We start from the raw sequence: 24923 nt of genomic DNA, 5'->3' as shown, positions 1-24923 counted from the left end.
GTAGTCTTGTGGGATCTTATTAATAGTTTTGGGAGCAGGGATTGAACCTGCATCCCCGGCGTTGGAAGCATGGAGTCTTAACCACCAGGGAAGTTCCTGTTTCCAGTTTTAAATGATTACAAATAAAGTCACTGTTAAGTATTCTTGCATAGGCATTGTGTTTGTTTTGGTTTTTTGTTTGTGGATACAACTGAGCGACTGAACTGACTGACTGACTGACACCATGCAGCTTGTGGGATGTCAGTTCCCTGTGGGACTTGAACCTAGGCCACAACAATGAGAGTGCTGCATCCTAACCACTACACTGCCAGAGAACTCCTTCCTGTATAGGTTTTTGGATGAATGTAGATTTCATTTCACTTGGGTGCATACCTAGGGGTGGGATTACTAGGTCATATCTCTGCCAACAAAGGTCCGTATAGTCAAGGCTATGGTCTTCTCAGCAGTCATGTATAATTGTGAGAGCTGGACTGTAAAGAAGGCAGAATGCCAAAGAATTGAAGCCTTTGAACTGAGGTGCTGGAGAAGACTCCTGAAAATATCTTGGACAGCAAGGAGATCAACCTGGAATAGTCACTGGAAGGACTAATGCTGAAGGTGAAGCTCTAGTATTTTCGTCATCTGATGCGAAAAGACGACTCGTTGGAAAAGTCCCTGATGCTGGGAAAGATCGAGGGCAGAAGGAGAAGAGGGCGTCGGAGGATATGACTGGACAGCATCACCAATGCAATGAGCGTGAACTTGGGCAGGCTCCAGGAGATGGTGAGGGACAGGGAGGCCTGGTGTGCTGCAGTCCATGGGATCGCAAAGAGTTGGACCCGACTGGGGGACTGAACAACAACAATGATAACAATGATAAGTGTTCAATTTAACTTTATTGGAAACCGGCCATCTGTTTTCCAAAGTGTCTGTACACTTTGCATTCCCACCAGCAAAGTATGAGCATTGTGGCTGGTATCCTGCTCTGTGTCTTGGCCACTAATTGGCATCATCAGTTTTGTTGTTTTGTTTTGCATGACAGTCTATTAGGTGTGTAGTGGTATCTCGTGGCTTTTAATCTGCCTTTCCCTAATGACTAATGATGCTGAATATCTTTTCATGTGCTTATTTGTATATCTTCTTTGGTGAAATGTCTGTTCAAAACTTTGGGCCTTTTACAAACATTTTGTTTTCTTATTATTGTGTTTGGAGACTTCTTTGTATATTCTTGATATAAGTCCTTTATCAAATATATGATTTGAAAATATTTTCCCCCAGTCTGTGGCTTATCTTTTTATTCTTCTAAACTGCGTTTTTCCAGGAGCAGAAATTCTTTTCTTTGCAGTCACTTCACTTCTTGCTTTAAGCAGCCTTTTTTCTTCTTACTTCTGTTGAGTTGGTATATAGAAGGCAATGGAATGTCCCACAGAGGCAGAACCGAGCAAGCAGGACACACACAAGGAAGCCTGTCTGCCCATCATTTCCCACGTGCCCAAAGCCTAAAGGTCAAAGGACATCCTGGGAGGAGAGTGGATCTAGCAACTTAAGATCTTCTGGAGTCTAGTTCTTTATTCAGTGTGCTATCCTTAGAAAGGCAGCATGGGCACCACCCGGGGGCTTGTCCAAAGTGTGGCATCTGCATTTTAATGAGATGCCCAGACCAGGAGTACACACATTAGAGTTTAAGGAACATCACCTTCGATAGGCCCACATGAAGGAAGAATGTATATTTCATAGAGGCAAAAAGGAGGGACCTTGCAACACGTGGATTCTGGCCACAGAGATATCCTAGCAAGGCCAGGTGTCTGGGAGCTCATCACAGAGGAGATTCATGCTGGAGTTTCTACTGGGGTGAGCTGGCCTGGGGCAGGACTGTTTCTGAGTGTCACATAGGCAGCAAAGCACATCCACGTGGACAGTCAAGGAGTGACAATAAGCTTGTGTTCTCAAGTCCATGTTCTAAGCCCAAGTCCATATTCTCCAGGGGCTACTGTCTTAGAAGCATTGGTAAGCCCCTCCCCTTACTTACGCAACAGTGGGACTCCTTCCTTTTCAGAAATCTCCCAGTCTCACACTCCATTCCGGCTGCCACTCTGTACTTGTGTGAGCACGTGATCATTACTAGTCGACTGCTCAGCTTTCTTTCTTTTGGGAAAGTGATCCCTTCCCACGCCCATGTAGTTCATGGGTTGTCAATCAAGGCATCTGAGCCAGACACTTGGGATTTGGAATCCTACCTAGAAATAGAGAAGGATGGAGGTTCAGGGGGATCTGGGGGACAATGGTGGGTAGAGAGACCAGTTCTTTTTCATTTTTAAAGAAACTTTAATTTTTATTTATTTATTTTATGTCCTAGGTCATGCATGGATGTGGGATCTTGGTTCCCCAATCAAAGATCAAATCTGTGCCTCCTGATTTGGGAGTGTGGAGTCTTAACCACTGGACCACCAGGCAAGTCCTGAGAGACCAGCTCTTGCTAATGATTTGTCCATGCTCCCCCGGTCTCTGTTTAGTTCTAGGCCTGGATGTTCTGCTTTCCTTTTGAGTCTGTGCTTACTCAGTATCACCCAATATACTCCTTTTTGCCTAGCTTAGTCAGTCTGGGTTTGTGCTTGTAACCAAAGAACTCACACTGATACAAAATCTTACAAGATAATTGGTCAGTGCTGCTGCTAGCCCACAAGGGCCCTTTATGCCTTCAACCTTGTGGTTAACAGGCGGCCCTTCTGAACAGATGTAGGGTTAGTTGACTTGGCAGGGAGCAGCACCTTTATGTAGATGTAGAACAAATTGCATCTTCCTCCAGGCCACTGGGGATCCCTTGGTGGGGTATGGCTGATTGAGCAGAATGAAGTCTAGAGTTCAGTTCTTACCCTCTTTGCCATGTGCTCTTGTGCAGTGCCCATCCTGCAACCTTACATGGAGACTCTCTTGTCACATCCCTCACCCTTCCCTTTGGCTCTTTCTCTTCCTTCTGTCTTCCAGTTTACCTCTTCTAGGCTTTTATTCTGGCAACATCAAGGCTGATAACAGCTATGTTTACTTTCATAGCTGTGGTTGAGTCTTCCGTGCTTTGTCCATCTGTTGATTCTAAAATTGAAACTCAATAAACAGTGTTTACCTTATATATTGTGACTGTATAAATATCTTTCATTGCAGAGCTAGTAATCACTAAGATTACATTTCCTTTCTTGAGGAAATTGTGTTGGACTATTTTTAATTACCTTTTGAAAAACTGTATTTGATACATTCACAAGTTTATATGAAACATACATTCACAGTTATTTGTTATTAAGTCGTGTCTGACTCTATGACCCCATGGACTGCAGCATGCTGGTTACCCTGTCCCTCACTAACTCCCAGAGTGTGCTGAAATTCATGTCCATTGAATTGGTGATGCCATCCAATCATCTCATCCTCTGTCGTCCCCTTCTCCTCCTGCCTTCAATCTTTCTCAGCATCACAGTCTTTTCCAATGAGTTGGCTCTTCACATCAGGTGGCCAAAGTGTTGGAGCTTCAGCTTTAGCATCAATCTTTCCAGTGAATATTCAAGGTTGATTTCCTTTAGAATTGGCTGATTTGATCTCCTTACAGTGCAAGGGACTCTCAAGAGTCTTCTCTAACACCACAGTTTGAAAGCATCAATTCTTTGGCGCTTGGTCAAATGATTCTAAATGATTCTAATGTAATGAATACCCATGTACTCATCACACAACTCAGGAACCAATAGCCTATTGCCTACTGGTGTATGTACCAGTGCAACCCTTTCTGTCCCATTTCCCTGCCTCCCCTGAGAAATAGCCACTATTCCACATTTTGTGTTTATCATTTCACTGCTTTTTAAAACATGCCATGCAATCATAATAGAATGTATGTTTCAACAATGTTTGGCTTAGTTGTGCTTATTTATAATCTTTATAAAAATGGTATATCTGTGGCATACTTTTCTGGGAGCTATAGTTCTCAGGAAGCATTGTATTGCCTAGATTCTTCCATATTGTATTGTGCTGCATATGATTTCTCATTCCTAGTAGGGCCAGCCCCTTCCCCACAACACTGGTCCCTCCTGGCATAGAACACACTTCACAGTTATTCCTACCTGTAACTGAGGAAGCTAGGGAATTTGCCCACCAGCTCCCTATCTGTCATTAGTTTGTAGGTCAGCCTTCAGACTTGGGTGACCCTGACCGTGGTTACTGGTGGGGGCATAGGCTTGGATTACTGTGATATTGAATGGTTTGCCTTGGAAACGAACAGAGATCATTCTATAGTTTTGAAATTGCATCCAAGTACTGCATTTCAGACTCTCTTGTTGACCATGATGGCTACACCATTTCTTCTAAGGGATTCCTGCCCACAGTAGTAAATATAATGGTCATCTGAGTTAAATTCACCCATTCTAGTTCATTTTAGTTTGCTGATTCCTAGAATGTCGACGTTCACTCTTGCCATCTCCTGTTTGACCACTTCCAATTTGCCTTGATTCATGGACCTAACATTCCAGGTTCCTATGCAATATTGCTCTTTACAGCATCGGACCTTGCTTCTATCACCAGTCACATCCACAACTGGGTATTGTTTTTGCTTTGGCTCCATCCCTTCATTCTTTCTGGAGTTATTTCTCCACTGATCTCCAGTAGCATATTGGGCACCTACCAACCTGGGGAGTTCCTCTTTCAGTATCCTATCATTTTGCCTTTTCATACTGTTCATGGGGTTCTCAAGGCAAGAATACTGAAGTGGTTTGCCCTTCCCTTCTCCAGTGGACTACATTCTGTCAGATCTCTCTACCATGACCCATCTATCTTGGGTGGCCCCACATTGCATGGCTTAGTTTCACTGAGTTAGACAAGGCTGTGGTCCATGCGACCAGATTGGCTAGTTTTCTGTAATTATGGTTTCAGTGTGTCTGCCCTCTGATGTGCTCTCGCAACACCTACCGTCTTACTTGGGTTTCTCTTACCTTGGACATGGGGTATCTCTTCACGGCTGCTCCAGCAAAGTGCAGCTGCTGCTCCTTACCTCAGACAATATCATAGTAATCCAAGCCTATGCCCCAACCAGAAACACTGAAGAAGCTGAAGTTGAATGGTTCTATGAAGACCTACAGACCTTTTAGAACTAACACCCAAAAAAGATGTCCTTTTCATTATAGGGGACTGGAATGCAAAAGTAGGAAGTCAAGAAACACCTGCAGTAACAGGCAAATTTGGCCTTGGAGTACGGAATGAAGCAGGGCAAAGGCTAATAGAGTTTTGCCAAGAGAACGCACTGCTCATAGCAAACACCCTCTTCCAACAACACAAGAGAAGACTCTACACATGGACATCACCAGGTGGTCAAAACGAGATCAGACTGATTATATTCTTTGCAGCCAAAGATGGAGAAGCTCTATACAGTCAGCAAAAACAAGACCAGGAGCTGACTGTGGCTCAGATCATGAACTCCTTATTGCCAAATTCAGACTTAAATTGAAGAAAGTAGGGAAAATCACTAGACCATTCAGGTATGACCTAAATCAAATCCCTTATGATTATACAGTAGAAGTGTGAAATAGATTTAAGGGACTAGATCTGATAGATAGAGTGCCTGATGAACTATGGACGGAGGTTCATGACATTGTACAGGAGACAGGGATCAAGACCATCCCCATGGAAAAGAAATGCAAGAAAGCAAAATGGCTGTCTGAGGAGGCCTTACAAATAGCTGTGAAAAGAAGAGAAGTGAAAAGCAAAGGAGAAAAGGAAAGATATAAGCGTCTGAATGAAGAGTTCCAAAGAATAGCAAGGAGAGATAAGAAAGCCTTGCTCAGCGATCCATGCAAAGAAATAGAGGAAACCAATAGAATGGGAAAGACTAGAGATCTCTTCAAGAAAATTAGAGGTACCAAGGGAACATTTCATGCAAATATGGGCTTGATAAAGGACAGAAATGGTAGGGCCCTAACAGAAGCAGAAGACATTAAGAAGAGTGGCAAGAATACACAGAAGAACTGTACAAAAAAGATTTTCACGACCCAGATAATCACAATGGTGTGATCACTCATGTAGAGACAGACATCCTGGAACGTGAAGTCAAGTGGGCCTTAGAAAGCATCACTACGAACAAAGCTAGTGGAGGTGATGGAATTCCAGTTGAGCTATTCCAAATCCTGAAAGATGATGCTGTGAAAGTGCTGCACTCAATATGCCAGCAAATTTGGAGAACTCAGCAGTGGCCACAGGACTGGAAAAGGTCAGTTTTCATTCCAATCCCAAAGAAAGGCAATGCCAAAGAATGCTCAAACTACCGCACAATTGCACTCATCTCACACGCTAGTCAAGTAATGCTCAAAATTCTCCAAGCCAGGCTTCAGGAGTATGTGAACTGTGAACTTCCAGATGTTCAACCTGGTTTTAGAAAAGTCAGAGGAACCAGAGATCAAATTGCCAACATCCGCTGGATCATGGAAAAAGCAAGAGAGTTCCAGAAAAACATCTATTTCTCCTTTATTGACTGTACCAAAGCCTTTGACTATGTGGATCACAATAAACTGTGGAAGATTCTTCAAGAGATGGGAATACCAGACCACCTGACCTGCCTCTTGAGAAACCTGTATGCATATCAGGAAGCAACAATTAGAACTGGACATTGAACAACAGACTGGTTCCAAATAAGAAAAGGAGTACGTCAAGGCTGTATATTGTCACCCTGCTTATTTAACCTATATGCAGAGTACATCATGAGAAATGCTGGGCTGGAAGAAGCACAAGCTGGAATCAAGATTGTTGGGAGAAGTATCAATAACCTCAGATATGCTGATGACTCCACCCTTAAGGCAGAAAGTGAAGAGGAACTAAAAAGCCTCTTGATGAAAGTGAAGGAGGAGAGTGAAAAAATTGGCTTAAAGCTCAACATTCAGAAAACTAAGATTATGGCATCTGGTCCCATCACTTCATGGCAAATCGATGGGGAAACAGTGGAAACAGTGTCAGACTTTATTTTTGGGGGGCTCCAAAATCACTGCAGATGGTGACTGCAGCCATGAAATTAAAAGATGCTTACTCCTTGGAAGGAAAGTTATGACCAAACTAGACAGCATATTAAAAAACAGAGACATTACTTTGCCAACAAAGGTCCATCTAGTCAAGGCTATGGTTTTTCCAGTGGTCATGTATGGATGTGAGAGTTGGACTGTGAAGAAGGCTGAGCACTGAAGAATTGATGCTCTTGAACTGTGGTGTTGGAGAAGACTCTTGAGAGTCCCTTGGACTGCAAGGAGATCCAACCAGTCCATTCTAAAGGAGATCAATCCTGGGTGTTCTTTGGAAGGACTGATGCTAAAGCTGAAACTCCAATACTTTGGCCACCTCAATGCGAAGAGTTGACTCATTGGAAAAGACCCTGATGCTGGGAGGGATTAGGGGCAGGAGGAGAAGGGGACGACAGAAGATGAGATCGCTGGATGGCATCACCGACTCGATGGACATGAGTCTGAGTAAGCTCTGGGAGTTGGTGATGGACAGGGAGGCCTGGCGTGCTGCGATTCATGGAGTCGCAAAGAGTCGGACACGACTGAGCAACTGAACTGAACTGAACTGAAATGACCATGGTTAATGGGATGGTACTCGTCCCTGGCAGGGCCAGAGAATATTTGGGCTTGGAATGGAGCGATCTTTGCTCTGGCAGCTAAAGGTTTAAGATGGACTGTGCGGGGTGTAAGGGCCACGTTTCTCATTATGTGGATGAAAGAAAAGGAGGAGGGTGGTTTCCAGAGAAAGAAAAAAGTACTCATAGAGGGATTTCCCTGGTGGCACAGTGGATAAGAATCCGCCTGCCAGTAGAGGGAACACAGGTATGATCCCTGGTTCAGGAAGATTCCATGTGCTGCAGAGGAGCTAAGCCCATGTGCCACAACTGCTGATGCATCTGTGTGTCTGGAGCCTGTGGTCTGCGCAGCAAGACGAGCCACTGCAACGAGAAACCCCCGCTCGCCACAACTAGAGAAAGACCTGGAGCAGCAATGAAGACCCAGCACAACCAAAAGTAATAAATGCATTCATAAAATAAATAAATACATTTTTTTAAAAAAGATGCTCAAGGAGGAGCAAGACCAGAGTCCAAGTTCTGTGATCTGAATATTTGTGTCCCCCAAATTCATATGTTGGGAAAGTAACCCAGAAGGTGAAGGTGGGAGGCTCCACTTTAATGAATAGGATTAACATCCTTATAAAAGAGACCCCACAGGGATCCCTAGCTTCACCTGAGGACACAGCAAGAAGTCTGTGACCTGGAATTGGGCTATCGCCCAAATATGCCAATTATGATTGTGTGGCACCATGATCTTGGACTTCCAGCCTCCAAAACTATGAGAAATAAGTTTCTGTTGTTTATAAATTCTACAGTCTATGAAGCCTGGTGTGCTGCAGTCCACAGGGTTTCAAAGAATAGGACATGACTAAGCGACTGAACAACTCTATGGTATTTTGTTGTAGCTGACTGAATGGATTAAGACACAGAGGAAGATTCCTCACAGGATTTGAATTCGTGATTCTAATTATTCTGAGTTCCAGCTGTGCACATGACCTCATGATCTATAATTAACTCCCCTTTGACTTAAATTAATTTCAGTTCCATTCCAGTCACTCGTCAGCAAGGATGCCTGCTAAACACCTCTGTGTTTTTGCTCTTTCTTCTATGTTTGCTGGTGAGAGTGCAAAACAATGAAAACAATAACAATAATGATGCTGCTTGGGCCTTCCCTGGTGATCCAGTGGCTAAGACTCTGTGCTCCCACTGCAGGGGGCCAGAGTTCAATCCCTGGTCAGGGAACTTGATCCCATATGCTGCAGCTAAGGCCGGGAACAGCCAAATAAATAAATAAGATAAATAAATATTTAAAAATAATATCTCCACTTTCTGGGAATTTACTATGAACAAAAGATTGCTTTTTGTTCATTATCTTATTCAATACTCAAACCAAATCTAGACAAGTATTGTCCCACGTTACAGATGAGTAAACTAAGACACAAAGAAGCTATATGATTCTTCCAGGTTCATAAAGCCATTAAGAGGAAGACCCCTAATTCATCTCTTGGGTTGCTGGACCGAAAGCCTTTGTTCTTAACCATATGCATCACTCTCTTCACAAAGTGAATCAACTCTGATGGGATTCAGACTCACAGCCTGAATTTGAAAGGCTTGTTCCCCACAACAATTGCAGGCGCTAACTGAGGTCTGGAAGCCACAGTGATCAGGCTGCCCCAGGTGACTCAGATTTATTTTCCTACAGCTCAAAAGACAGCTTAGGAAAATCTCAGACTGTATAACACTCTCATGTCCCCTCCTGGTCCTGTGTCTTTCCCCTCTGGTGCTGAGATTAAAAAAAAAAAAAAAGGGAAAAAGTAAAAAAGAGGGGAAGGGGTGGGAACTGTGAACCAGAAGTGAGTAGAGGTGGGGGAAGTAGGGAGAAGGTTGGTGACACCTGTGGGAGGCATATCCAACCGTCTCCCTGGGGATAAGCTCCTCCCCTTCTCCTGCTCCATCCGTGAGTACTTGGGGGTGGGGTTAGGGCAGAGGATGTGGGAAGAGCAAAGGAGACCCTCAGCAAACAGGGCTCTTAGAGGAAGGAGGCATCACACGCACAGTTCTGAGTTGAAGCCCCAGAGGAGCAGGGTTTCCAGAAAGAGTTTGAGCTGAAGCTGTGGGCCCCTTCCCCCAGTTGATGCCCCCCTCTCCCTCCACAAAGGAATATTCCATGGCAGTTAGGGGCCCTCTCCTGCTGAATGGGTTGTTCTTTTCCAGACGCCAGGTGCTGTGGTGGCCACTGCTCTGCCTGATGAAAATATTTAAATGATGAAGGACAACTGACACTGGCAAGGGAAGGGGGAGATGGGGTGGAGGATAGAAGCGGAGTCAGGGAGTACTCAAGATGGTGACAGGGAACATTAGGGATGAATTCCCTGGGTCAGGAGGAGAAAGGGATGAACATAAGAAGCCTGGAAAGGGCTGGGAGGGCTGGAAAGCAGGATGGGGTGGCGGTGAGCCCGGGACAAGAGGAAGAGGTGCAGAACTGTGTCTCCACCCGTGACAGTAACTGGCCGGTAATTAAGGACCACAGCGTGAAGCTCCACAGGGTTTCTCCACTGCTCCTGCAGTGCAGGATCACACACAGCTCCCGCTGGATAGCGCAGGTGTTGGCCTCAGAGCTCAGCCTGCTCGCCTTCATCCTGCTGGTGGTCATGGTCTTCTCCAAGAAATGGCTGTGCTTCGAGAGGATCCGTTTCTACCAGCACTGGCCCATGAACGTCACCACCAAAATCTACACGTCAGTTCACATAATGTCCCTGGGGCTCCTGCATATCTACAAATCCAAGAGCTATTCCAACTCAGAATGGGAAAGGTGAGACCCTTACTCTCATCCCACCCCAGGGGCTCCAGGAGGAGTCCCTTGCCTTGGCCTCGACCTCTGTACCCCAGTATTCTTGGCCCTTCCCTCTGGTCAGCCCCACTTTTTTTGACCAGTAAGATGGTTCTACTGGCCCTGAGACCCCCCCAGGGATCATTGTTCCTCCTCAGTTGGGCAATCCACTTCTCCTGCCCCAATGGGAAGGCTTGCAGCCAAGTCTGTGCTTACAGAAATGTTGTGAGGGACTTGGATTCTGGGGGTGTGTGAATCACTCATTAATGACACAATTCACTATTATCCTGGGAGAAGAACCCTAGGGGATTGGGAATTTCCTTCCTCAAGGCTCTCGGACCCAGAGCTTGAGGAGTCCTCAGGATGCTCTCCTGCAGGCCCACGTTCTTACCGCTGTTCTTCCCCAGCCACAGGCTTTTGCTCTTCTGGGCCAGCTCTGTTTCCACCTCTGGTTACCTTGCTCCTTCCTCCTTCCCAGAGTTCTTGGAGCTACTCCATTTCCTATTCTTGTTAACTTCACCTCTGCTGTCCCCTCACCTCCCAAGTTTGGGTCTCCTTTCTCAACATTTGTGGAAAACCAGAACTTTTGACCCCTGAATTTCACTTCTTGACCTTATTAACTTTTTTTTTTTTTTTAAAGTTACACAGCCATAGACAACTTCCCTGGCAGTCCAGTGGTTAAGCCTTCGCCTTCCAATGCAGGGCTGCAAGTTCCATCCCTGGTCAGTGGGAGCTAAGATCCCATGTGCCTGGCAGCCAAAAAATCAAAACAGAAAACGGAAGCAATACTGTAACAAATTCAATGAAAGCTTCAAAGAAAAAAAGCTCCACATTAAGAAAAAAAGTTACACAGCCATTATTTACTTTCATTATGAAAGTGGTGGTGCTTTAGTTGCTAAGTTGTGATTAACTCTTGAGACCCCATGAACTGTAACCCACCAGGCTTCTCAGTCCAAGGGATTTTCCAGGCAAGAATACTGGGTGGGGGAGTGGGGGGGCAGGGGCTGCCATTTCTGTCTCTAGGGGATCTTCCCAGCCTAGGGATCGAACCTGTGTCTCTTCATTGCAGGCAGTCTCCTGCATTAGCAGGCAGGTTCTTTACCACTGAATCACCAGGGAAGCCCCACCATGAAAGTAATACATCCTTATTCCAATAAATGTGGGGCAACAAAAGCTATCATTATTTGCAACCTTATTCTATTTGCTTAAGTTAATCCCCTATCAACTCTAAGAGCTAGGGATAATTATCCTCATATTACAGATGAGGAAACTGAGACTCAGGTTACCTTGCTCAAGATCATAAAGCTATTAGGCTGAACCACAAGACGGGGCCAATTTTTGACCTCTTTTCACCTGAGCAAATTCATACATAACAACCTAATAATGGCAGGTTTACAATCATAACTCAGATGTGTCTGGCTCAGAAACGTAATCAACTACATGTTTTTGCTCTATAGGTTACTCAAGGACAGTCACTACTGGATGTTTATGCAGCACTCAGTTTTTTTCCAGGCTTCTTTTTAAAAAAATTGAACACGTTCTGAGTAATTTTTACATAGTTATATTGATTCTTCACAAACTATTTTATATCTTTTAGATTATTTTTATTACTTATTTTGTATTATTTTAAAATTTATGAGATATAATAAACACCCCATATTAAGACTATACTATTCAACTTAATAGATTTATTAATTGTGACTTGACTATCTTATTTATCTATTCTTGGCAAATTTATTTCCAGTTTCATACTTAAGAAAAAAGGACCAACAAAGCTTACTAATCATGAAGTTTTTCCTGTGTTTAGTATCTCTGGACTAGATTTCCTAAAGTGGGTTTAATGGATCAAAGAGTATAACTATCGTAAGGCTCTTTAATAAAATTTTCCATGTTGCTTTCAAAAAGTATGAAAACAATTTATGCTTCCACTAACAATGTACGAAGAGGCTGTTTCATTGTAACTTTGTCAGCAATGACTATTATTTTTTAAAATTTTATTTTATCGAAGTATAATTGATTTAAAATGTTGTGTTAATTTCTGCTCTATAGCAAAGTGATTCAGTTATACACATACATATTTTTTCATATTCTTTTTAAAGTTATGACTGTTAACTTTAAATACCTGAATATATTATTTTTTTAATTTAAAAAGTTGCACAATTATTATTAGAATGCAGAAAGTTTAAGAAAGAAAATAAAAATCACCTAAAATTTCTTCACACAGATATAATCACAGCTGACATTGTAATGGATTTACTTCCAGTCTTTTGTGTATCTATATAAAATAAATACAAATAAATATATATGTAGCTTTATTTTTGTTTTAACAAATATATATTTTAATTTTTCAAAGTTGTAATCATTTTACATGCTCAGTGTTGTAAACTCCACTTTTCAGTGATGAGCATATTATTTGTATCATGAAATAATTATTCTATAAATATCTATGTTAAAAATTTACTTGATTGCATAGTATACGGACACTGTGAAAATTCAAAAAACACAACAGATTAAAGTGAGCCTTTCACCTTCCAGGTTCCCTCCTTAGATTCTATCTGGAGACAATGATCTATCATATCATGGTTTTTAATGAACACATAATAATCTAATGTGCGGGTACCTTATAACTTAACAGCTCTCTTGTTAGACATATAAATAATTTTGGAAAGAAGATCTCTGTACATAAATTTTAATGCATATCTTGGATTGTTTCTTTAACATAAATTCCAAGAGGATGTATTGCTGGGGCAAAGGGTCTTAAACATTTAGATTTGGGTAGCATCTCTGATCACACATCAGAGATCCTACCAGTGGTGTGTGAAAGCACCTCTTTTCTCTAAATCCTTTCTTACACTAGATATGATCAATTTTGTTTTGATCTTTGCTAATTTGATAGACCAAAAAAAATCACATTTAATTTGCAGTTTTTATTGTTGAGTTTCATTTTTTATTGGACATTGGTATTTTTTTGAGAACTGCAGTTCAAGTCGTCTGTCCAGCTTCTCCTTTGAGGCATTTGTTTTCATATGGTTGGGGTTATCACAAATCTCCATATCAAGAATCTTTGCCTATTTAATAAGTGAAAATGATATTTTATTATTGTTATCTCAAATGTGCATTTGTCTGGTTGTTTCCTTGTATTTACTCATTCGATTATATTTTGTCTTTTGCGAATCTTTAGTTCATCCTGTTTTCTCATTTTCCCTAGACAGTTTTAAGCTGTGGACAAATCACCCAGCTTTTGGGGTGGCCAAGATTACCTTCTGCCTGGCCTTGGGGCTGGGCATCATCCTCACCATCTGGTTGCATCTGCCGTACATACCTGGTCTTCAGAAATTGCCCTTTTTCGGCTGGATTGGGACTGTCATGAGCTTCTGTGAAGGTGCCCTCTAGCTCTGGAAAAGGTCCTTAGTTTCTCCTAACACACATCTTCCTGGCACTTCTTCCTCTTCCTTTCTCTGGGAGTGGGGTCTGGGTTTGTGGGTGGTGGGAGAACAGAACTAGTAGTTGTTGACTGAGAACTGAGTTCCATTGATTCCTGGTCACTGGTAGGGTGGAGGTGGAGAGGTCAATTCCCATGAACCTCTGGGACCGCATGCTCTGTGTGTGCTGATGGGGGTTGTGGTTTGTGACTGTAGTTCAGCAGATGAGGAAGAATGCTTTTGGAATTCTCCAGTGAAAATAAGACCCCCTTGCACCCCTTTGTCTCCTAGCTTTCTTCGTTTTCTTCACCCTCATACTGTTCCCTGTTAACATCTGGCTCTTTGAGTTGAGAAAGAATTTATCAATCCCCCTCTGCTGGAGCTACTTCATTGGTTGGCTGGTGTTTATCCTGTATGTCATCTGTGGTGAGTGGCCCAGAGGACCCTGGGAAGTGGGAACACAGGTGGGTCAGGGCAGAGAAAGTGTGGAGGGAGAGGGCTGTCAATCCCCAGGGATAGGTTCTTAGGGACTTTTCTTCCCCTTGGCCTCACTTTGCTTGCCACTTGTTCCTCCCAATCTCTGACTTTCCTCTCCCCTTTCTCCTTGTCCTTTCCCAGCAGTCCTCTGCTACTTCAACCATGGAAAGTTCTGGTGTCTGATTCTGAGCCATCCCACCAGCAGCAGCAGCAGTTCCAGCTCCGAACATGAATCTGTGAGTGAGCTGGCTACCTCCAACACAACTGTCAGCCAGGAGGAAGTCCTGGACCCTGAGAAAAAGAAGGCATCTCTGGCTCCAAGTCCTGTTTATTCCTCTAAATCTGCCTCCTCATCCTTCCCCTCTCCAAACACTGAAGTAGGTTGGCCCTCATCACTGCAAGGAATTAAAGAGGGAGGACTTTAGGCCAGCTCTGTACACCTCGTCCTTGTTCCTGCCTTGCCTACAGCTTAGATGATGTAGAATAAATTGTCTCTTATTTTTCACGTCCAGCAGTTGTTGAGACAAGACAAGAGCTTGGAGAAGGAGAGGAAGGGAGGATGAACAAGTGTGTTTCCCAGTTCTTTCTGCAGAGGGGCCTTTCGGCATACTTTGGTCCTCAAGCCTGCCCATCTCTCCCCCCAGCAAGCACACTTGTATACAGGCAAACACCTCTGGGAGCTAAACTTCTTTCAACTTTGTTACCTCTGCCCTAACATTTGTTATTAGTAGCTGGAGAGTCATCAGGAGAGAGATATCACTGTTGAACTTGATGGTTTACTCATAGTGAAGGGTTCAAAAGCAAAATGACCCAAGGGTAAAGAAGCAGGTTAAACAAGGAGAGCACAATAGAGGGTATGGTTGTGTCCCCAGCAGCAATTCCACCTGCAGTGTCCAGCTCAGACAACTGAGAACTCAAAAAGCCCTGTATCTGGGTACCATCAGCATCAACTCAAACTGTACCACCACCACCTTCACCAGCTCCTCCACCACCACCTCCACCTCCACCACCTGAAACTCCTCCATCACCACCCCTAACTTCACCTCCCTGACTCTCTGGCTGTTACAGCTTTCTATTCCATCTCCCATGCCCACCACTCTGTAACAACAAGACTGACACAGAGCAAGAAAGGAAAACAGTAGGATCAGGCCCTGTGGTTAAAAGACAAGTTACACATGTGTGCTATAAACCCAGGCTCACAAAGACATGTGGCCTCTGGTTTCGGCAGCAGTGCTGGCTGAGACTATTGGGATTTGGATATCTTGCATTTTGCTGGCCTTGTATGACTGATCCATATCACGTTATATCCCTCCAGCTAGAGCCCTGATGCCAGCAAGCTGGAGGAGTTCAGGGACAAATTGTGAGTGGATTGGATATGTTAAAAAAATATATATGTGTATTATTGAACCATATGATATCATTGTTTCAGCAGTTAAATATTGACAATTTCATATGATTCAACCTAATATATATGCAATTTCATATGATTCAATCTAGTATATATGCCTGATATCTATTTTATTTGAGCTTTTTTTTAAAAAGATGCCTATTTTTACCCTACCTGACTAGCAGCTGTGGAATTTCTAACCTAGCTTCAAGCAAATATTCTGAACAAAGAACCTAATGCAGTGTCTTGACAATTAGGCAGAACAGACATTCCACAAACCCCTACTCAGGGTCCTCCTTACGCTCCTCCCACGGGTAGCTAGCAAGGGTTTGTGGGAGAATTTATTGAATCAGTCATCCTGGGGAAGGGGAGGGACATAAAACATAGGTGTGTCATGACCACTGCCTTAGAAATAGATAAAATCTAATTAGAGAAAGTGATTCTGTAATTCTGTAGGAGTCATTCACTCAAGTGCCCACAGAGGCTAGGGAGGTAACCTAAATAAATATGGGGGCCACTATTCCAGTCTATATATAATTTTCCTCTTTTGATAAAGACCTGGTGTATTGTTTATTGCTGGATAACAAATTACCCCCAAATTTAGCCACTTAAAATAATAAATATTTATTATCTCGCATGGTTTCTGGGGTCAAGAATCTGGGAGCAACTTAGCTGAATTGTTCTTGCTCAGGTTCTCTCATGACATGACAGTCAGGATGTCAGATGAGTCATCTGAAGTCTGCTGATGTCATCTGAAGGCTTGACTGGAGCTGGAGGATCCACTTCTAATATGGTTCACTGGTAGGGCTGCTGGCAGGAAGCCTCAGTTCCTTCCCACAAGGGCTTCTTCATGTGCTGCTTCAGGGCTAGCTACCCCTACTGCTGCTGCTGCTAAGTCACTTCAGTCGTGTCCAACTCTGTGTGACCCAATAGATGGCAGCCCATCAGTCTCCCCCGTCCCTGGGATTCTCCAGGCAAGAATACTGGAGTGGGTTGCCCTTTCCTTCTCCAATGCATGAAAGTGAAAAGTGAAAGTGAAGTCGCTCAGTCATGTCCGACCCTCAGCGACCCTATGGACTGCAGCCTTCCAGGCTCCTCCATCCATGGGATTTTCCAGGCAAGAGTACTGGAGTGGGGTGCCATTGCCTTCTCTGACAGAGAGCCATTGAAGAGAGCAACGAGGAGAAAACTCCAGTGCCTTTTATGACCTAGTCTTGGGAGAAATCCTCCATCACTTCCATCATAGTTCTATCGGTTGGAAGTAAGTTACTAGGTTCACCCCACACTCAAGGGGAGGGGAGTTAAGATCTACCTATTGAGGGAAAGAGTATCAGGAATTTGTGGGGGAACTTCCTTGGTGGTCCAGTAGTTAAGACTCCATGCTTCCACTGCAGGTGGCACAGGTTAGATCCCTGGTTGGGGAACAAAGATCCCATATGCCACACAGTGTGTCCAAATTAAAAAAAAGAGAATTTGTGGGTATATTTTAAAGTCACCAGAGTCTGCCTTCTGGTCATACATTATTTGCATTCCCCCTACAAGCAAAATATGCTAACCTATTCCAAGGCCCCTCAAAGTCTCATCCCATTCCAACATCAATCAGCTGAAACTTCAGAATCTTGCTGTGTTATAAATGATGGAGTTAAGTCCCCCTTGTGAGGTTTTTAAGAACTGTTCCAACTTGGCTGTGGCAATGCCGCTTGAGGGGCAAAAGAAATTAGAGGCCCCTATGGGACATCCTCTGGTGGTCCGGTGGCTAAGACTCCTTGCTCCCAATGCAGGGGGCCTGGGTTCAATCCTTGGGTCAGGGAACTAGATCTCACATGCTGCAACTAAGACCCAGTGCAGAAAAAAAAGAAAAAAAAAAAACCCAAATATTAAAAAAAATAAATTAGAGGTCCTAGAAGAGGGGGACATGGCATGACACGTGGGAAGAACACCTTGGGAACAGGCTCAAGTGAGCAGATGGACAGCTGAGAGAGTGTGAGGACCTGGGGGCAAATGTCATTATTGGGGTCAGGGTGGAGCCCACAAGCAAAAGGCATGAGGGGATTTACTGGTGCATTAGAGTGTCACTAGGTCACAGAGAGGGGAGGTTCAGAAGAGGAACTTGTGGCAGGAACTAAACCAGCCAGACTCCACTGGTACACCTGGTTACCTGGTCACCTGGTGAGGCATCAGGAAATTATGAATGTTTAGAATTTTGCAATACATTTGCCTGATGTTATGGACTGAGTTTTTTTTCCCCCCAAATTCATGTGTTAAAGCCTTAATTCTCAGTACCTCAGAAAGTGACTATGCTTGGAGACAGGGTCTTTAAAGAGGTGATTAAATTAAAATGAGGTTATAGGTTGGGCCCTACATGAACTGATTGGTATCCTTATAAGAAGAGACTAGGAATAGAGACATCAGGGTTGTGTATGCATAGAAGAAAGACCACATGAAGACACAGAGAAGGTGACCACCAGCAAACCAAGTAGGAAGATCTCAGAAGAAACCAAACCTGTGTATACCTTGATCTTGGCTCTAGTCTCCAGAAGTGTGAGAAAATAAATCTCTGTTGTTTAAACCATCCAGTATTCGGTCCTTTGTTATGGCAGTCCTAGAAACCAACACGCCATCTAAATCAAGTCCAAGAATAGATGAGGCTCTTTGGATGTAATTCCCTAAGTACATCTCCTGGACACCTGTGAGCTAAAGAGACAAGTGACCATCCCCCGCACACCCAGGATACAAGGGTGGGACAGTCAAAGGATAACCATGGTACACATTACTGTTTAAAAAGGAGGGACATAAGGGACTTCCCTGGTGGTCCATTGGTTAAGACTCCTTGCTCCCACTGCAGGAGGCAAGGGTTCGATCCCTGGTAGGGGAACTAAAATCCTACATGCTGCAATGTGCAGCTGAAAAGAATAAATAAATAAATAATTTTAAAATAAAAAGGAGGGATATGAGAGGCACACAGGAGTCACTGGTTCATAGCAGTTCTGAAATCCAGCTGGGAAGATGTTGAAATCTCCTTGATTAGGACTCAGCCTATCTCTGCCCAGGAGTGAGTCTCCATGAGTCTCTTTTTATTATTATTATTATTTTTTTTAATTGCCAAGAATTTTATGTAGTAAGTTTGTTCAGTAACATAATAAAAGAGGAATAGTACATTGGCAGAAGTGGAATTAAAGAACATAAATATTACTCTAAAACAGTAAAACAATGGGATCACTTTCAAGAGCCTCATAGAAAGCTTGTAATTTAAAATGCTACTTTTTCATGATTAATGGGATTAACATGTGACTTTTCCATGATAAAAATCAGGGTACCTGAGTATTATATATATTCAATTCCATGTGATAAACAATATTATAAAGATGTACTTTCCTAATCACTTAAGCAATTGCTTTCAGCTCATTCCATTCTTTGTCTAAATAGCTTGCTGCTGCGACTGCTACTAAGTCGAGTCCGACTCTATGTGACCCCATAGATGGAAGCCCACCAGGCTCCTCTGTTCCTGGGATTCTCCAGGCAAGAACACTGGAGTGGGTTGCCATTTCCTTCTCCTATTTTTTAAGATAAAATCCATATACCATAAAATTTACCATTTAAAAGTGTACAAGTTGGTAGTTTTAGTATATTTATGTCGTGCAGCCATCACCACTATTCAATTCCAGAACATTTTTACCACTCAAATCACTCTGCATTCCCTGCCCAGTCCCTGGCAACTACTAATCTACTTTCTATGGATTGTCTCTTCTGGGCAATTCAGTTAAATGGAATCATACAATATGTAACCTTCTGTATCTGCCTTCTTTTATTTAGCACAATGCTTTCAAGGTTTGTTCATATTATAAAGTATGTCACTACTTCATTCTGGTTTATGACTGAATAATATTTCACTGCATGGATATGATATATTTTATTTATCTATTTGTAAGCTGATAGACATTTGGGACTTTGGGCTCTCATGCATAATTTTACTATAAACATGAATATGTAAGTTTTCATACATAATGTTTTCAGTTTTCTAGGGAATGTAAATAGTGGAATTTCTGGGTCACCTGGTAATTTCCACAGTATCAAATGTTGGCAGTGGTGTGGAGTAACAGGAACTCTCCTTCACTGTTGGTGGGAATGCAGAATGGTGCAACCACTTCAGAAGACAGTTTGAAAATTTCTTACTAAACTAAATGTACTGTTACCATATGATCCTGCAGTTACACACCTAGGTATTAACCCAAATGAACTGAAAACTTATGCCCATACACAAACTTGCATTTAATTATAGCAGCATGATTTATAATTGCCAAAAACTGGAAGCAACCTAAATGTCCATCAGTGGGTGAATGGAGGGAATTCCCTGGTGGTCCAGTGGTTAGGACCTGGTGCTTTCACTGTCAGGGTCCTGGGTTCAATCCCTGGTCAGGGAACTAAGATCCCACACACAAGTCAAAAAAAAAAAAAAGACTGTTTGCATGGAATCCTGCTTCTGCAAGCCCAAGAGTAACTTCCCTGTATCCTCATGTTCATAGGTCCCTAGGCCTAAGGACTGGTCACAGGAAGGCAAAATTGTCTGCCCTCTTCGTAGGACTCTGACAATTAAAAAATTGGTGGGTGGGGGAGACATAATTTCAAATTTACAGAAAAGTTGCAAGAACAATACAAAAGTTGCAAGGACAGTACAAAGAATTCCTTTGTATTCTTCACCCAGATTTCCCCAAATGTTAATATTACTACATTTGTTTTGTACCTCTTTCTTCCCTCCCTACTCCTCTCCCTCCTTCCCTCTCTCCCCCTCACACCCTTTTTTTTCCTCTACTTTTTGAGATTAAGTTGCAGACATGATGCCCCTTTACCTCCGAATACTTCAATGTCTAGTTCTTAAAAACAAGGTGCATAACCACACCTTGTTTTCCATAAAAACAGTTTAAGTCTCAAGATCAGGAAATTCACACTGATATTATAATATAAGCTTCAAATAATATTCAGATTTTGCCAATTGTCCCCGTGATGTCCACTATAAAAGAAAATCCTGGATCATGCATCATATTCAGTTGCCACGTCTCTTTCACGCACTTTAACTGGAAGAGTTTCTCAGTCTTTCAATGCCTTCCTAACATTGACTAGCTATTTTGTAGGATGTCCCTCCATCTGGGTTAGTCCCATGTGTCTTCATAATTACATTCAGGTGATACATTTTTAGTAGGAATGTCACAGAAATGTTGCTGTTTTCTCAGTGCATCATATCAAGAGGCACTGGCACCAGTACCAGTAACAACATTGGGATGTTTATTTGATCACCACCTTAAGGTGGTGTCTGCCAGGTTCTTCTACTGAGGATCTGACCAAGTCTACTTCCCTGCCAGAAGTCCTCTGATGCAATTGAGGCAGAATGGAGACTGTTCACTGCTGAACTGCAAACAATCCATCAAAATTCAGCTGAAGTGACTTTTCTGTGGATCCCTCACCGAGCTTCCTTTTACAGACTTGAAGTCTTTACTGGGACTTTGATGGTGGGCCAATGGTTAAAACTTCACACTTCCACTGCAGGGAGGCAGGTCTGCTTTCTGGTCAGGGAGCTAAGATCCTGCATGCCACCTGGTACGATCAAAATATAAAATTAACTGGCTTCCCTGATGGCTCAGTGCTAAAGAGTCTGCCTGCCAACACAGGAGAAACAGGTTTGATCCCTGATCCAGGATGCCCGTGCTCTGCAATAAGAGAAGACACAGCATTGAGAAGCCTGCATGCTGCAACTAAACAGCGGCCTTCTCTCGCTACAAACAGAGGAAAGCCTGTGCAGCAATGAAGACCCAGCACAGCCAAAAGTAAATAAACAAAATCACTGGAAAACACCTGGATGGTGGGAAAGATTGAAGGCAAAAGGAGAAGGGGACAGTAGAGGATGAGATGGTTAGACAGCATCACCAACAATGGTCGTGGGTTTGAGCAAACTCAGGGAAATAGTGAAGGACAGGGAAGCCTGGCTTGCTACACTCCATGGGGCTGCAAAGAGTCAGATACAACTTAGCAACTGAACAACAATAATATTAAAAAAACAAAAACAAGAAACAACCAAACCTTGGCTTTGGCCCCTATTTCAGCATTTAGCACTCTCTACCGTGACTGCTGACTTGACGGTAATCTAGCACATTGCCGGGCACATAGTCGGTGTTTATAAGTGTATAATGAATGAATGAAAGTGCTAGGCTAGAGAAGTGGGTGGGTGAGGAGAGAATAAAGAGGGAAACCAAGACTGATCGGTTTCCAGGAGGCTCTCTTCCTGATACAGGGAGTACCTGTGTCTGGAGAGGAGGAAGGGTGGCTGCTTCCAGGCATCAAGACTGGCTCCCTCCTCTCCACTCACGGCAGAGGCAGTGTTTCAGGACTGGGAGGCTGGTGGGTTATTACTGGTGATCTGGGTTAAGTGTTGAGGCAAGATCTTAGTGGCCCCTGCATTCAAGGCAGCCATTTCCAGGATTCCTGTTACTGCACCAGGAGAAAGGCCCAGGGAGGGCATGACATCCTCTAAAGAACCGTATATTCAGTGCTGAGAGGGCATGGGGGAGGGGAGAGAGGCAAACATCTGGTCACTGGATGACCTGGCTGTGCAAAACTCAAGGAGGAAAGCTGATAAGACCTCATCTGCGAGTCGTGACAAGGGAAGTGTCTAAAAGTGAAAAGAAATCCTAGACCAAAGTTCCAGGTGTGGAGAAGTTATTCTGAGCAAGGAGCTCCTCGACAGAAAGGATGCAGAAGTTCAAATTGAACAGGAAGATTCTACAAAGGAGCCTTGGGGAAACAAAAGGCAAAATATCAGGACCCAATTTCAAAAGGAAAAAAAGAGAAAATAGAATTAGATCCAACCTATATACTTGTGTGTGTGTGTGTGTATATACATATAAAACATATTATATATATAGTTAATTATAAATAAGAAAATTAGACATAAGATAAACACGCTTGTAAAAGGCAAAGCCTCATATTAAAGCGGGAAGCCAACTGGCTCAGGAAGTTCATATTTCCTGCTCACTTTGTTTGCTTGGAAAACACAGCAGAGCAGACCATCTGGGGTAATTAATTCTGGGGTAAAAATGTCAGAACTTGGGTAAACAAAGAGTAGTGCCAAGATAACAGCAATCAAGTGGAACTAGGAACTGAAAACAGAAACCGGGTTTCATGAATTCAAAGGAACAGAGTTCTGAACAAAATTCAGAAGAAGATTCTGGGGACAAACCTATTCTGCTTTGGCCAATTTTTGAACAACAGAGGGTTCTTACTTTTACATTTCAAGGTAGCTCAGGTTTCAAATCAATTTCTGTAAAAATTCTACAAAGAAAAGATGTGTAAATCACATATTCAAAAACAGCTCCTCTCCCCATAAAACCTTTCTCCTCAAAATTCCACAGCCCAAAGCCACCAAATCTGAAAAGGTTAAAATAACTGTGCAGAGGTAACTGGCCTACACAGTGGTAAAGCTCACCTTGGTGAACCACGCTTTAGTTGTCAATGGCACACATGTCCAGAAAGCCTGCAGAAAAAATTGGAAGCAAAAGTTTAAAGCTGAGCTTCTCAGACACCTCCCCCTTCCGGTCTCAGTGCCAACTAATGACATTCCAATGTGTAGCTTCAAAAAACTACTGGGAATAGCATCTCAGAAATAACAAAAGAAAATGTTTCTTCTTCCCCTAGAGCTGAAAAAAAAAAAACAGATTCTATTCCACAATATAAGGCTGCTGCTGCTGCTAAGTCGCTTCAGTCATGTCCAACTCTGTGCAACCCCATAGTTGGCAGCCCACCAGGCTCCCCCATCCCGGGGATTCTCCAGACAAGAACACTGGAGTGGGTTGCCATTTCTTCTCCAATGCATGAAAGTGAAAAGTGAAAGTGAAGTTGCTCAGTCATGTCCAACTCTTAGTGACCCCATGGACTGCAGCTGACCAGGTTCCTCCGTCCATGGGATTTTCCAGGCAAGAGTACTGGAGTGAGGTGCCATTGCTTTCTCCTCAATATAAGGCTAGCTTTGACAAAGTTGTAAGTAGAAAACACTCACTAAAGCATCAATCTGAGTCTCCCATCTTCTCTCAAAATATTATATTTGCAAACCATATGTCTGATAAGGGGTTAATATTCAAAATATGAACTTCCAGATGTTCAAGCTGGATTTAGAAAAGGCAGAGGAACCAGAGATCAAATTGCCAACATCTGCTGAATCATCAAAAAAGCAAGAGAGTTCCACAAAAACATCTACTTCTGCTTTATTGACTACATCAAAACATTTGACTGTGTGTGGATGACAACAGTCGAAAATTCTCCAAAAGATGGGAATACCAGATCACCTGACCTGCCTCTTGAGAAATCTATATGCAGGTTAGGAAGCAACTGTTAGAACTGGACATGGAACAACAGACTGGTTCCAAATAGGAAAAGGAGTACGTCAAGGCTGTATATGGTCACCCTGCTTATTTAACTTATATGCAGAGTACATCATGAGAAATGCTGGGCTGGAGGAAGCACAAGCTGGAATCAAGATTGCTGGGAGAAATATCAATAACCTCAGATATGCAGATGACACCACCCTTATGCCAGAAAGCAAAGAAGAACTAAAGAGCCTCTTGATGAAAGAGAAAGAGGAGAGTGAAAAAGTTGACTTAAAACTCAACATTCAGAAAACTAAGATCATAACATCTGGTCCCATCACTTCATGGGAAATAGATGGGGAAACAGTGGAAACAGTGTCAGACTTTATTTTTGGGGGGCTCCCAAATCACTGCAGATGGTGACTGCAGCCATGAAATTAAAAGATGCTTACTCCTTGGAAGGAAAGTTATGGCCAAACTAAACAGCATATTAAAAAACAGAGACATTACTTTGCCAACAAAGGTCTGTCTAGTCAAGGCTATGGTTTTTCCTGTGGTCATGTATGGATGTGAGAGTTGGACTGTGAAGAAGGCTGAGCACCGAAGAATTGATGCTCTTGAACTGTGGTGTTGGAGAAGACTCTTGAGAGTCCCTTGGACTGCAAGGAGATCCAACCAGTCCATCCTAAAGGAGATCAATCCTGAATATTCATTGGAAGGACTGATGCTGAAGCTGAAACTCCAATATTTTGGCCACCTGATGTGAAGAACTGACTCACTGGAAAAGACCCTGATGCTGGGAAAGATTGAAGGCAGGAGGAGAAGGGGATGACAGAGGATGAGATGTTGGATGGCATCACCGACCCAATGGACATGAGTTCGAGTAAACTCCGGGAGTTGATGATGG

At 43.0% G+C, this 24923-nt stretch overlaps 1 protein-coding gene and 1 long non-coding RNA gene across 12 annotated transcripts; one reads left to right on the top strand and one right to left on the bottom strand.

The window, feature by feature from the left end:
* Positions 1-9388: 9388 nt before the first annotated feature.
* On the top strand, positions 9389-16302 carry ODF4 (outer dense fiber of sperm tails 4). 11 transcript variants are annotated; one of them, XM_086359005.1, is made up of 5 exons: positions 9389-9506; positions 10053-10361; positions 13592-13761; positions 14093-14227; positions 14423-16302. In XM_086359005.1, the coding sequence occupies exons 2-5, from the start codon at positions 10201-10203 to the stop codon at positions 14701-14703; spliced, it is 747 nt and encodes a 248-aa protein (XP_086215131.1). In that variant the 5' UTR covers positions 9389-9506; positions 10053-10200; the 3' UTR covers positions 14704-16302. The 11 variants fall into 11 exon arrangements, 9 of the variants coding, with proteins under 9 accessions (XP_086215131.1, XP_086215130.1, XP_086215127.1 ...); XM_086359004.1 differs by having other exon boundaries at positions 14420-16302; XR_015147909.1 differs by lacking the exon at positions 9389-9506 and having other exon boundaries at positions 9752-10361; positions 13592-13783.
* A 2434-nt stretch (positions 16303-18736) lies between these two features.
* LOC147352065 (uncharacterized) lies at positions 18737-23237 on the bottom strand. Its single transcript, XR_015147910.1, has 2 exons — positions 23140-23237; positions 18737-21254 (listed from the first exon to the last, which is right to left on the bottom strand). It is a non-coding gene; the product is annotated as an uncharacterized LOC147352065 (long non-coding RNA).
* Positions 23238-24923: the final 1686 nt, after the last annotated feature.

The sequence above is a fragment of the Bos grunniens genome, chromosome 19 (assembly GCF_055505025.1).
Source record: "Bos grunniens cultivar Pamir isolate PY7600 chromosome 19, Bosgru_T2T1.0, whole genome shotgun sequence".
Lineage (NCBI taxonomy): Eukaryota > Metazoa > Chordata > Mammalia > Artiodactyla > Bovidae > Bos > Bos grunniens.
This window is presented reverse-complemented; position numbering and strand designations above follow the sequence as displayed.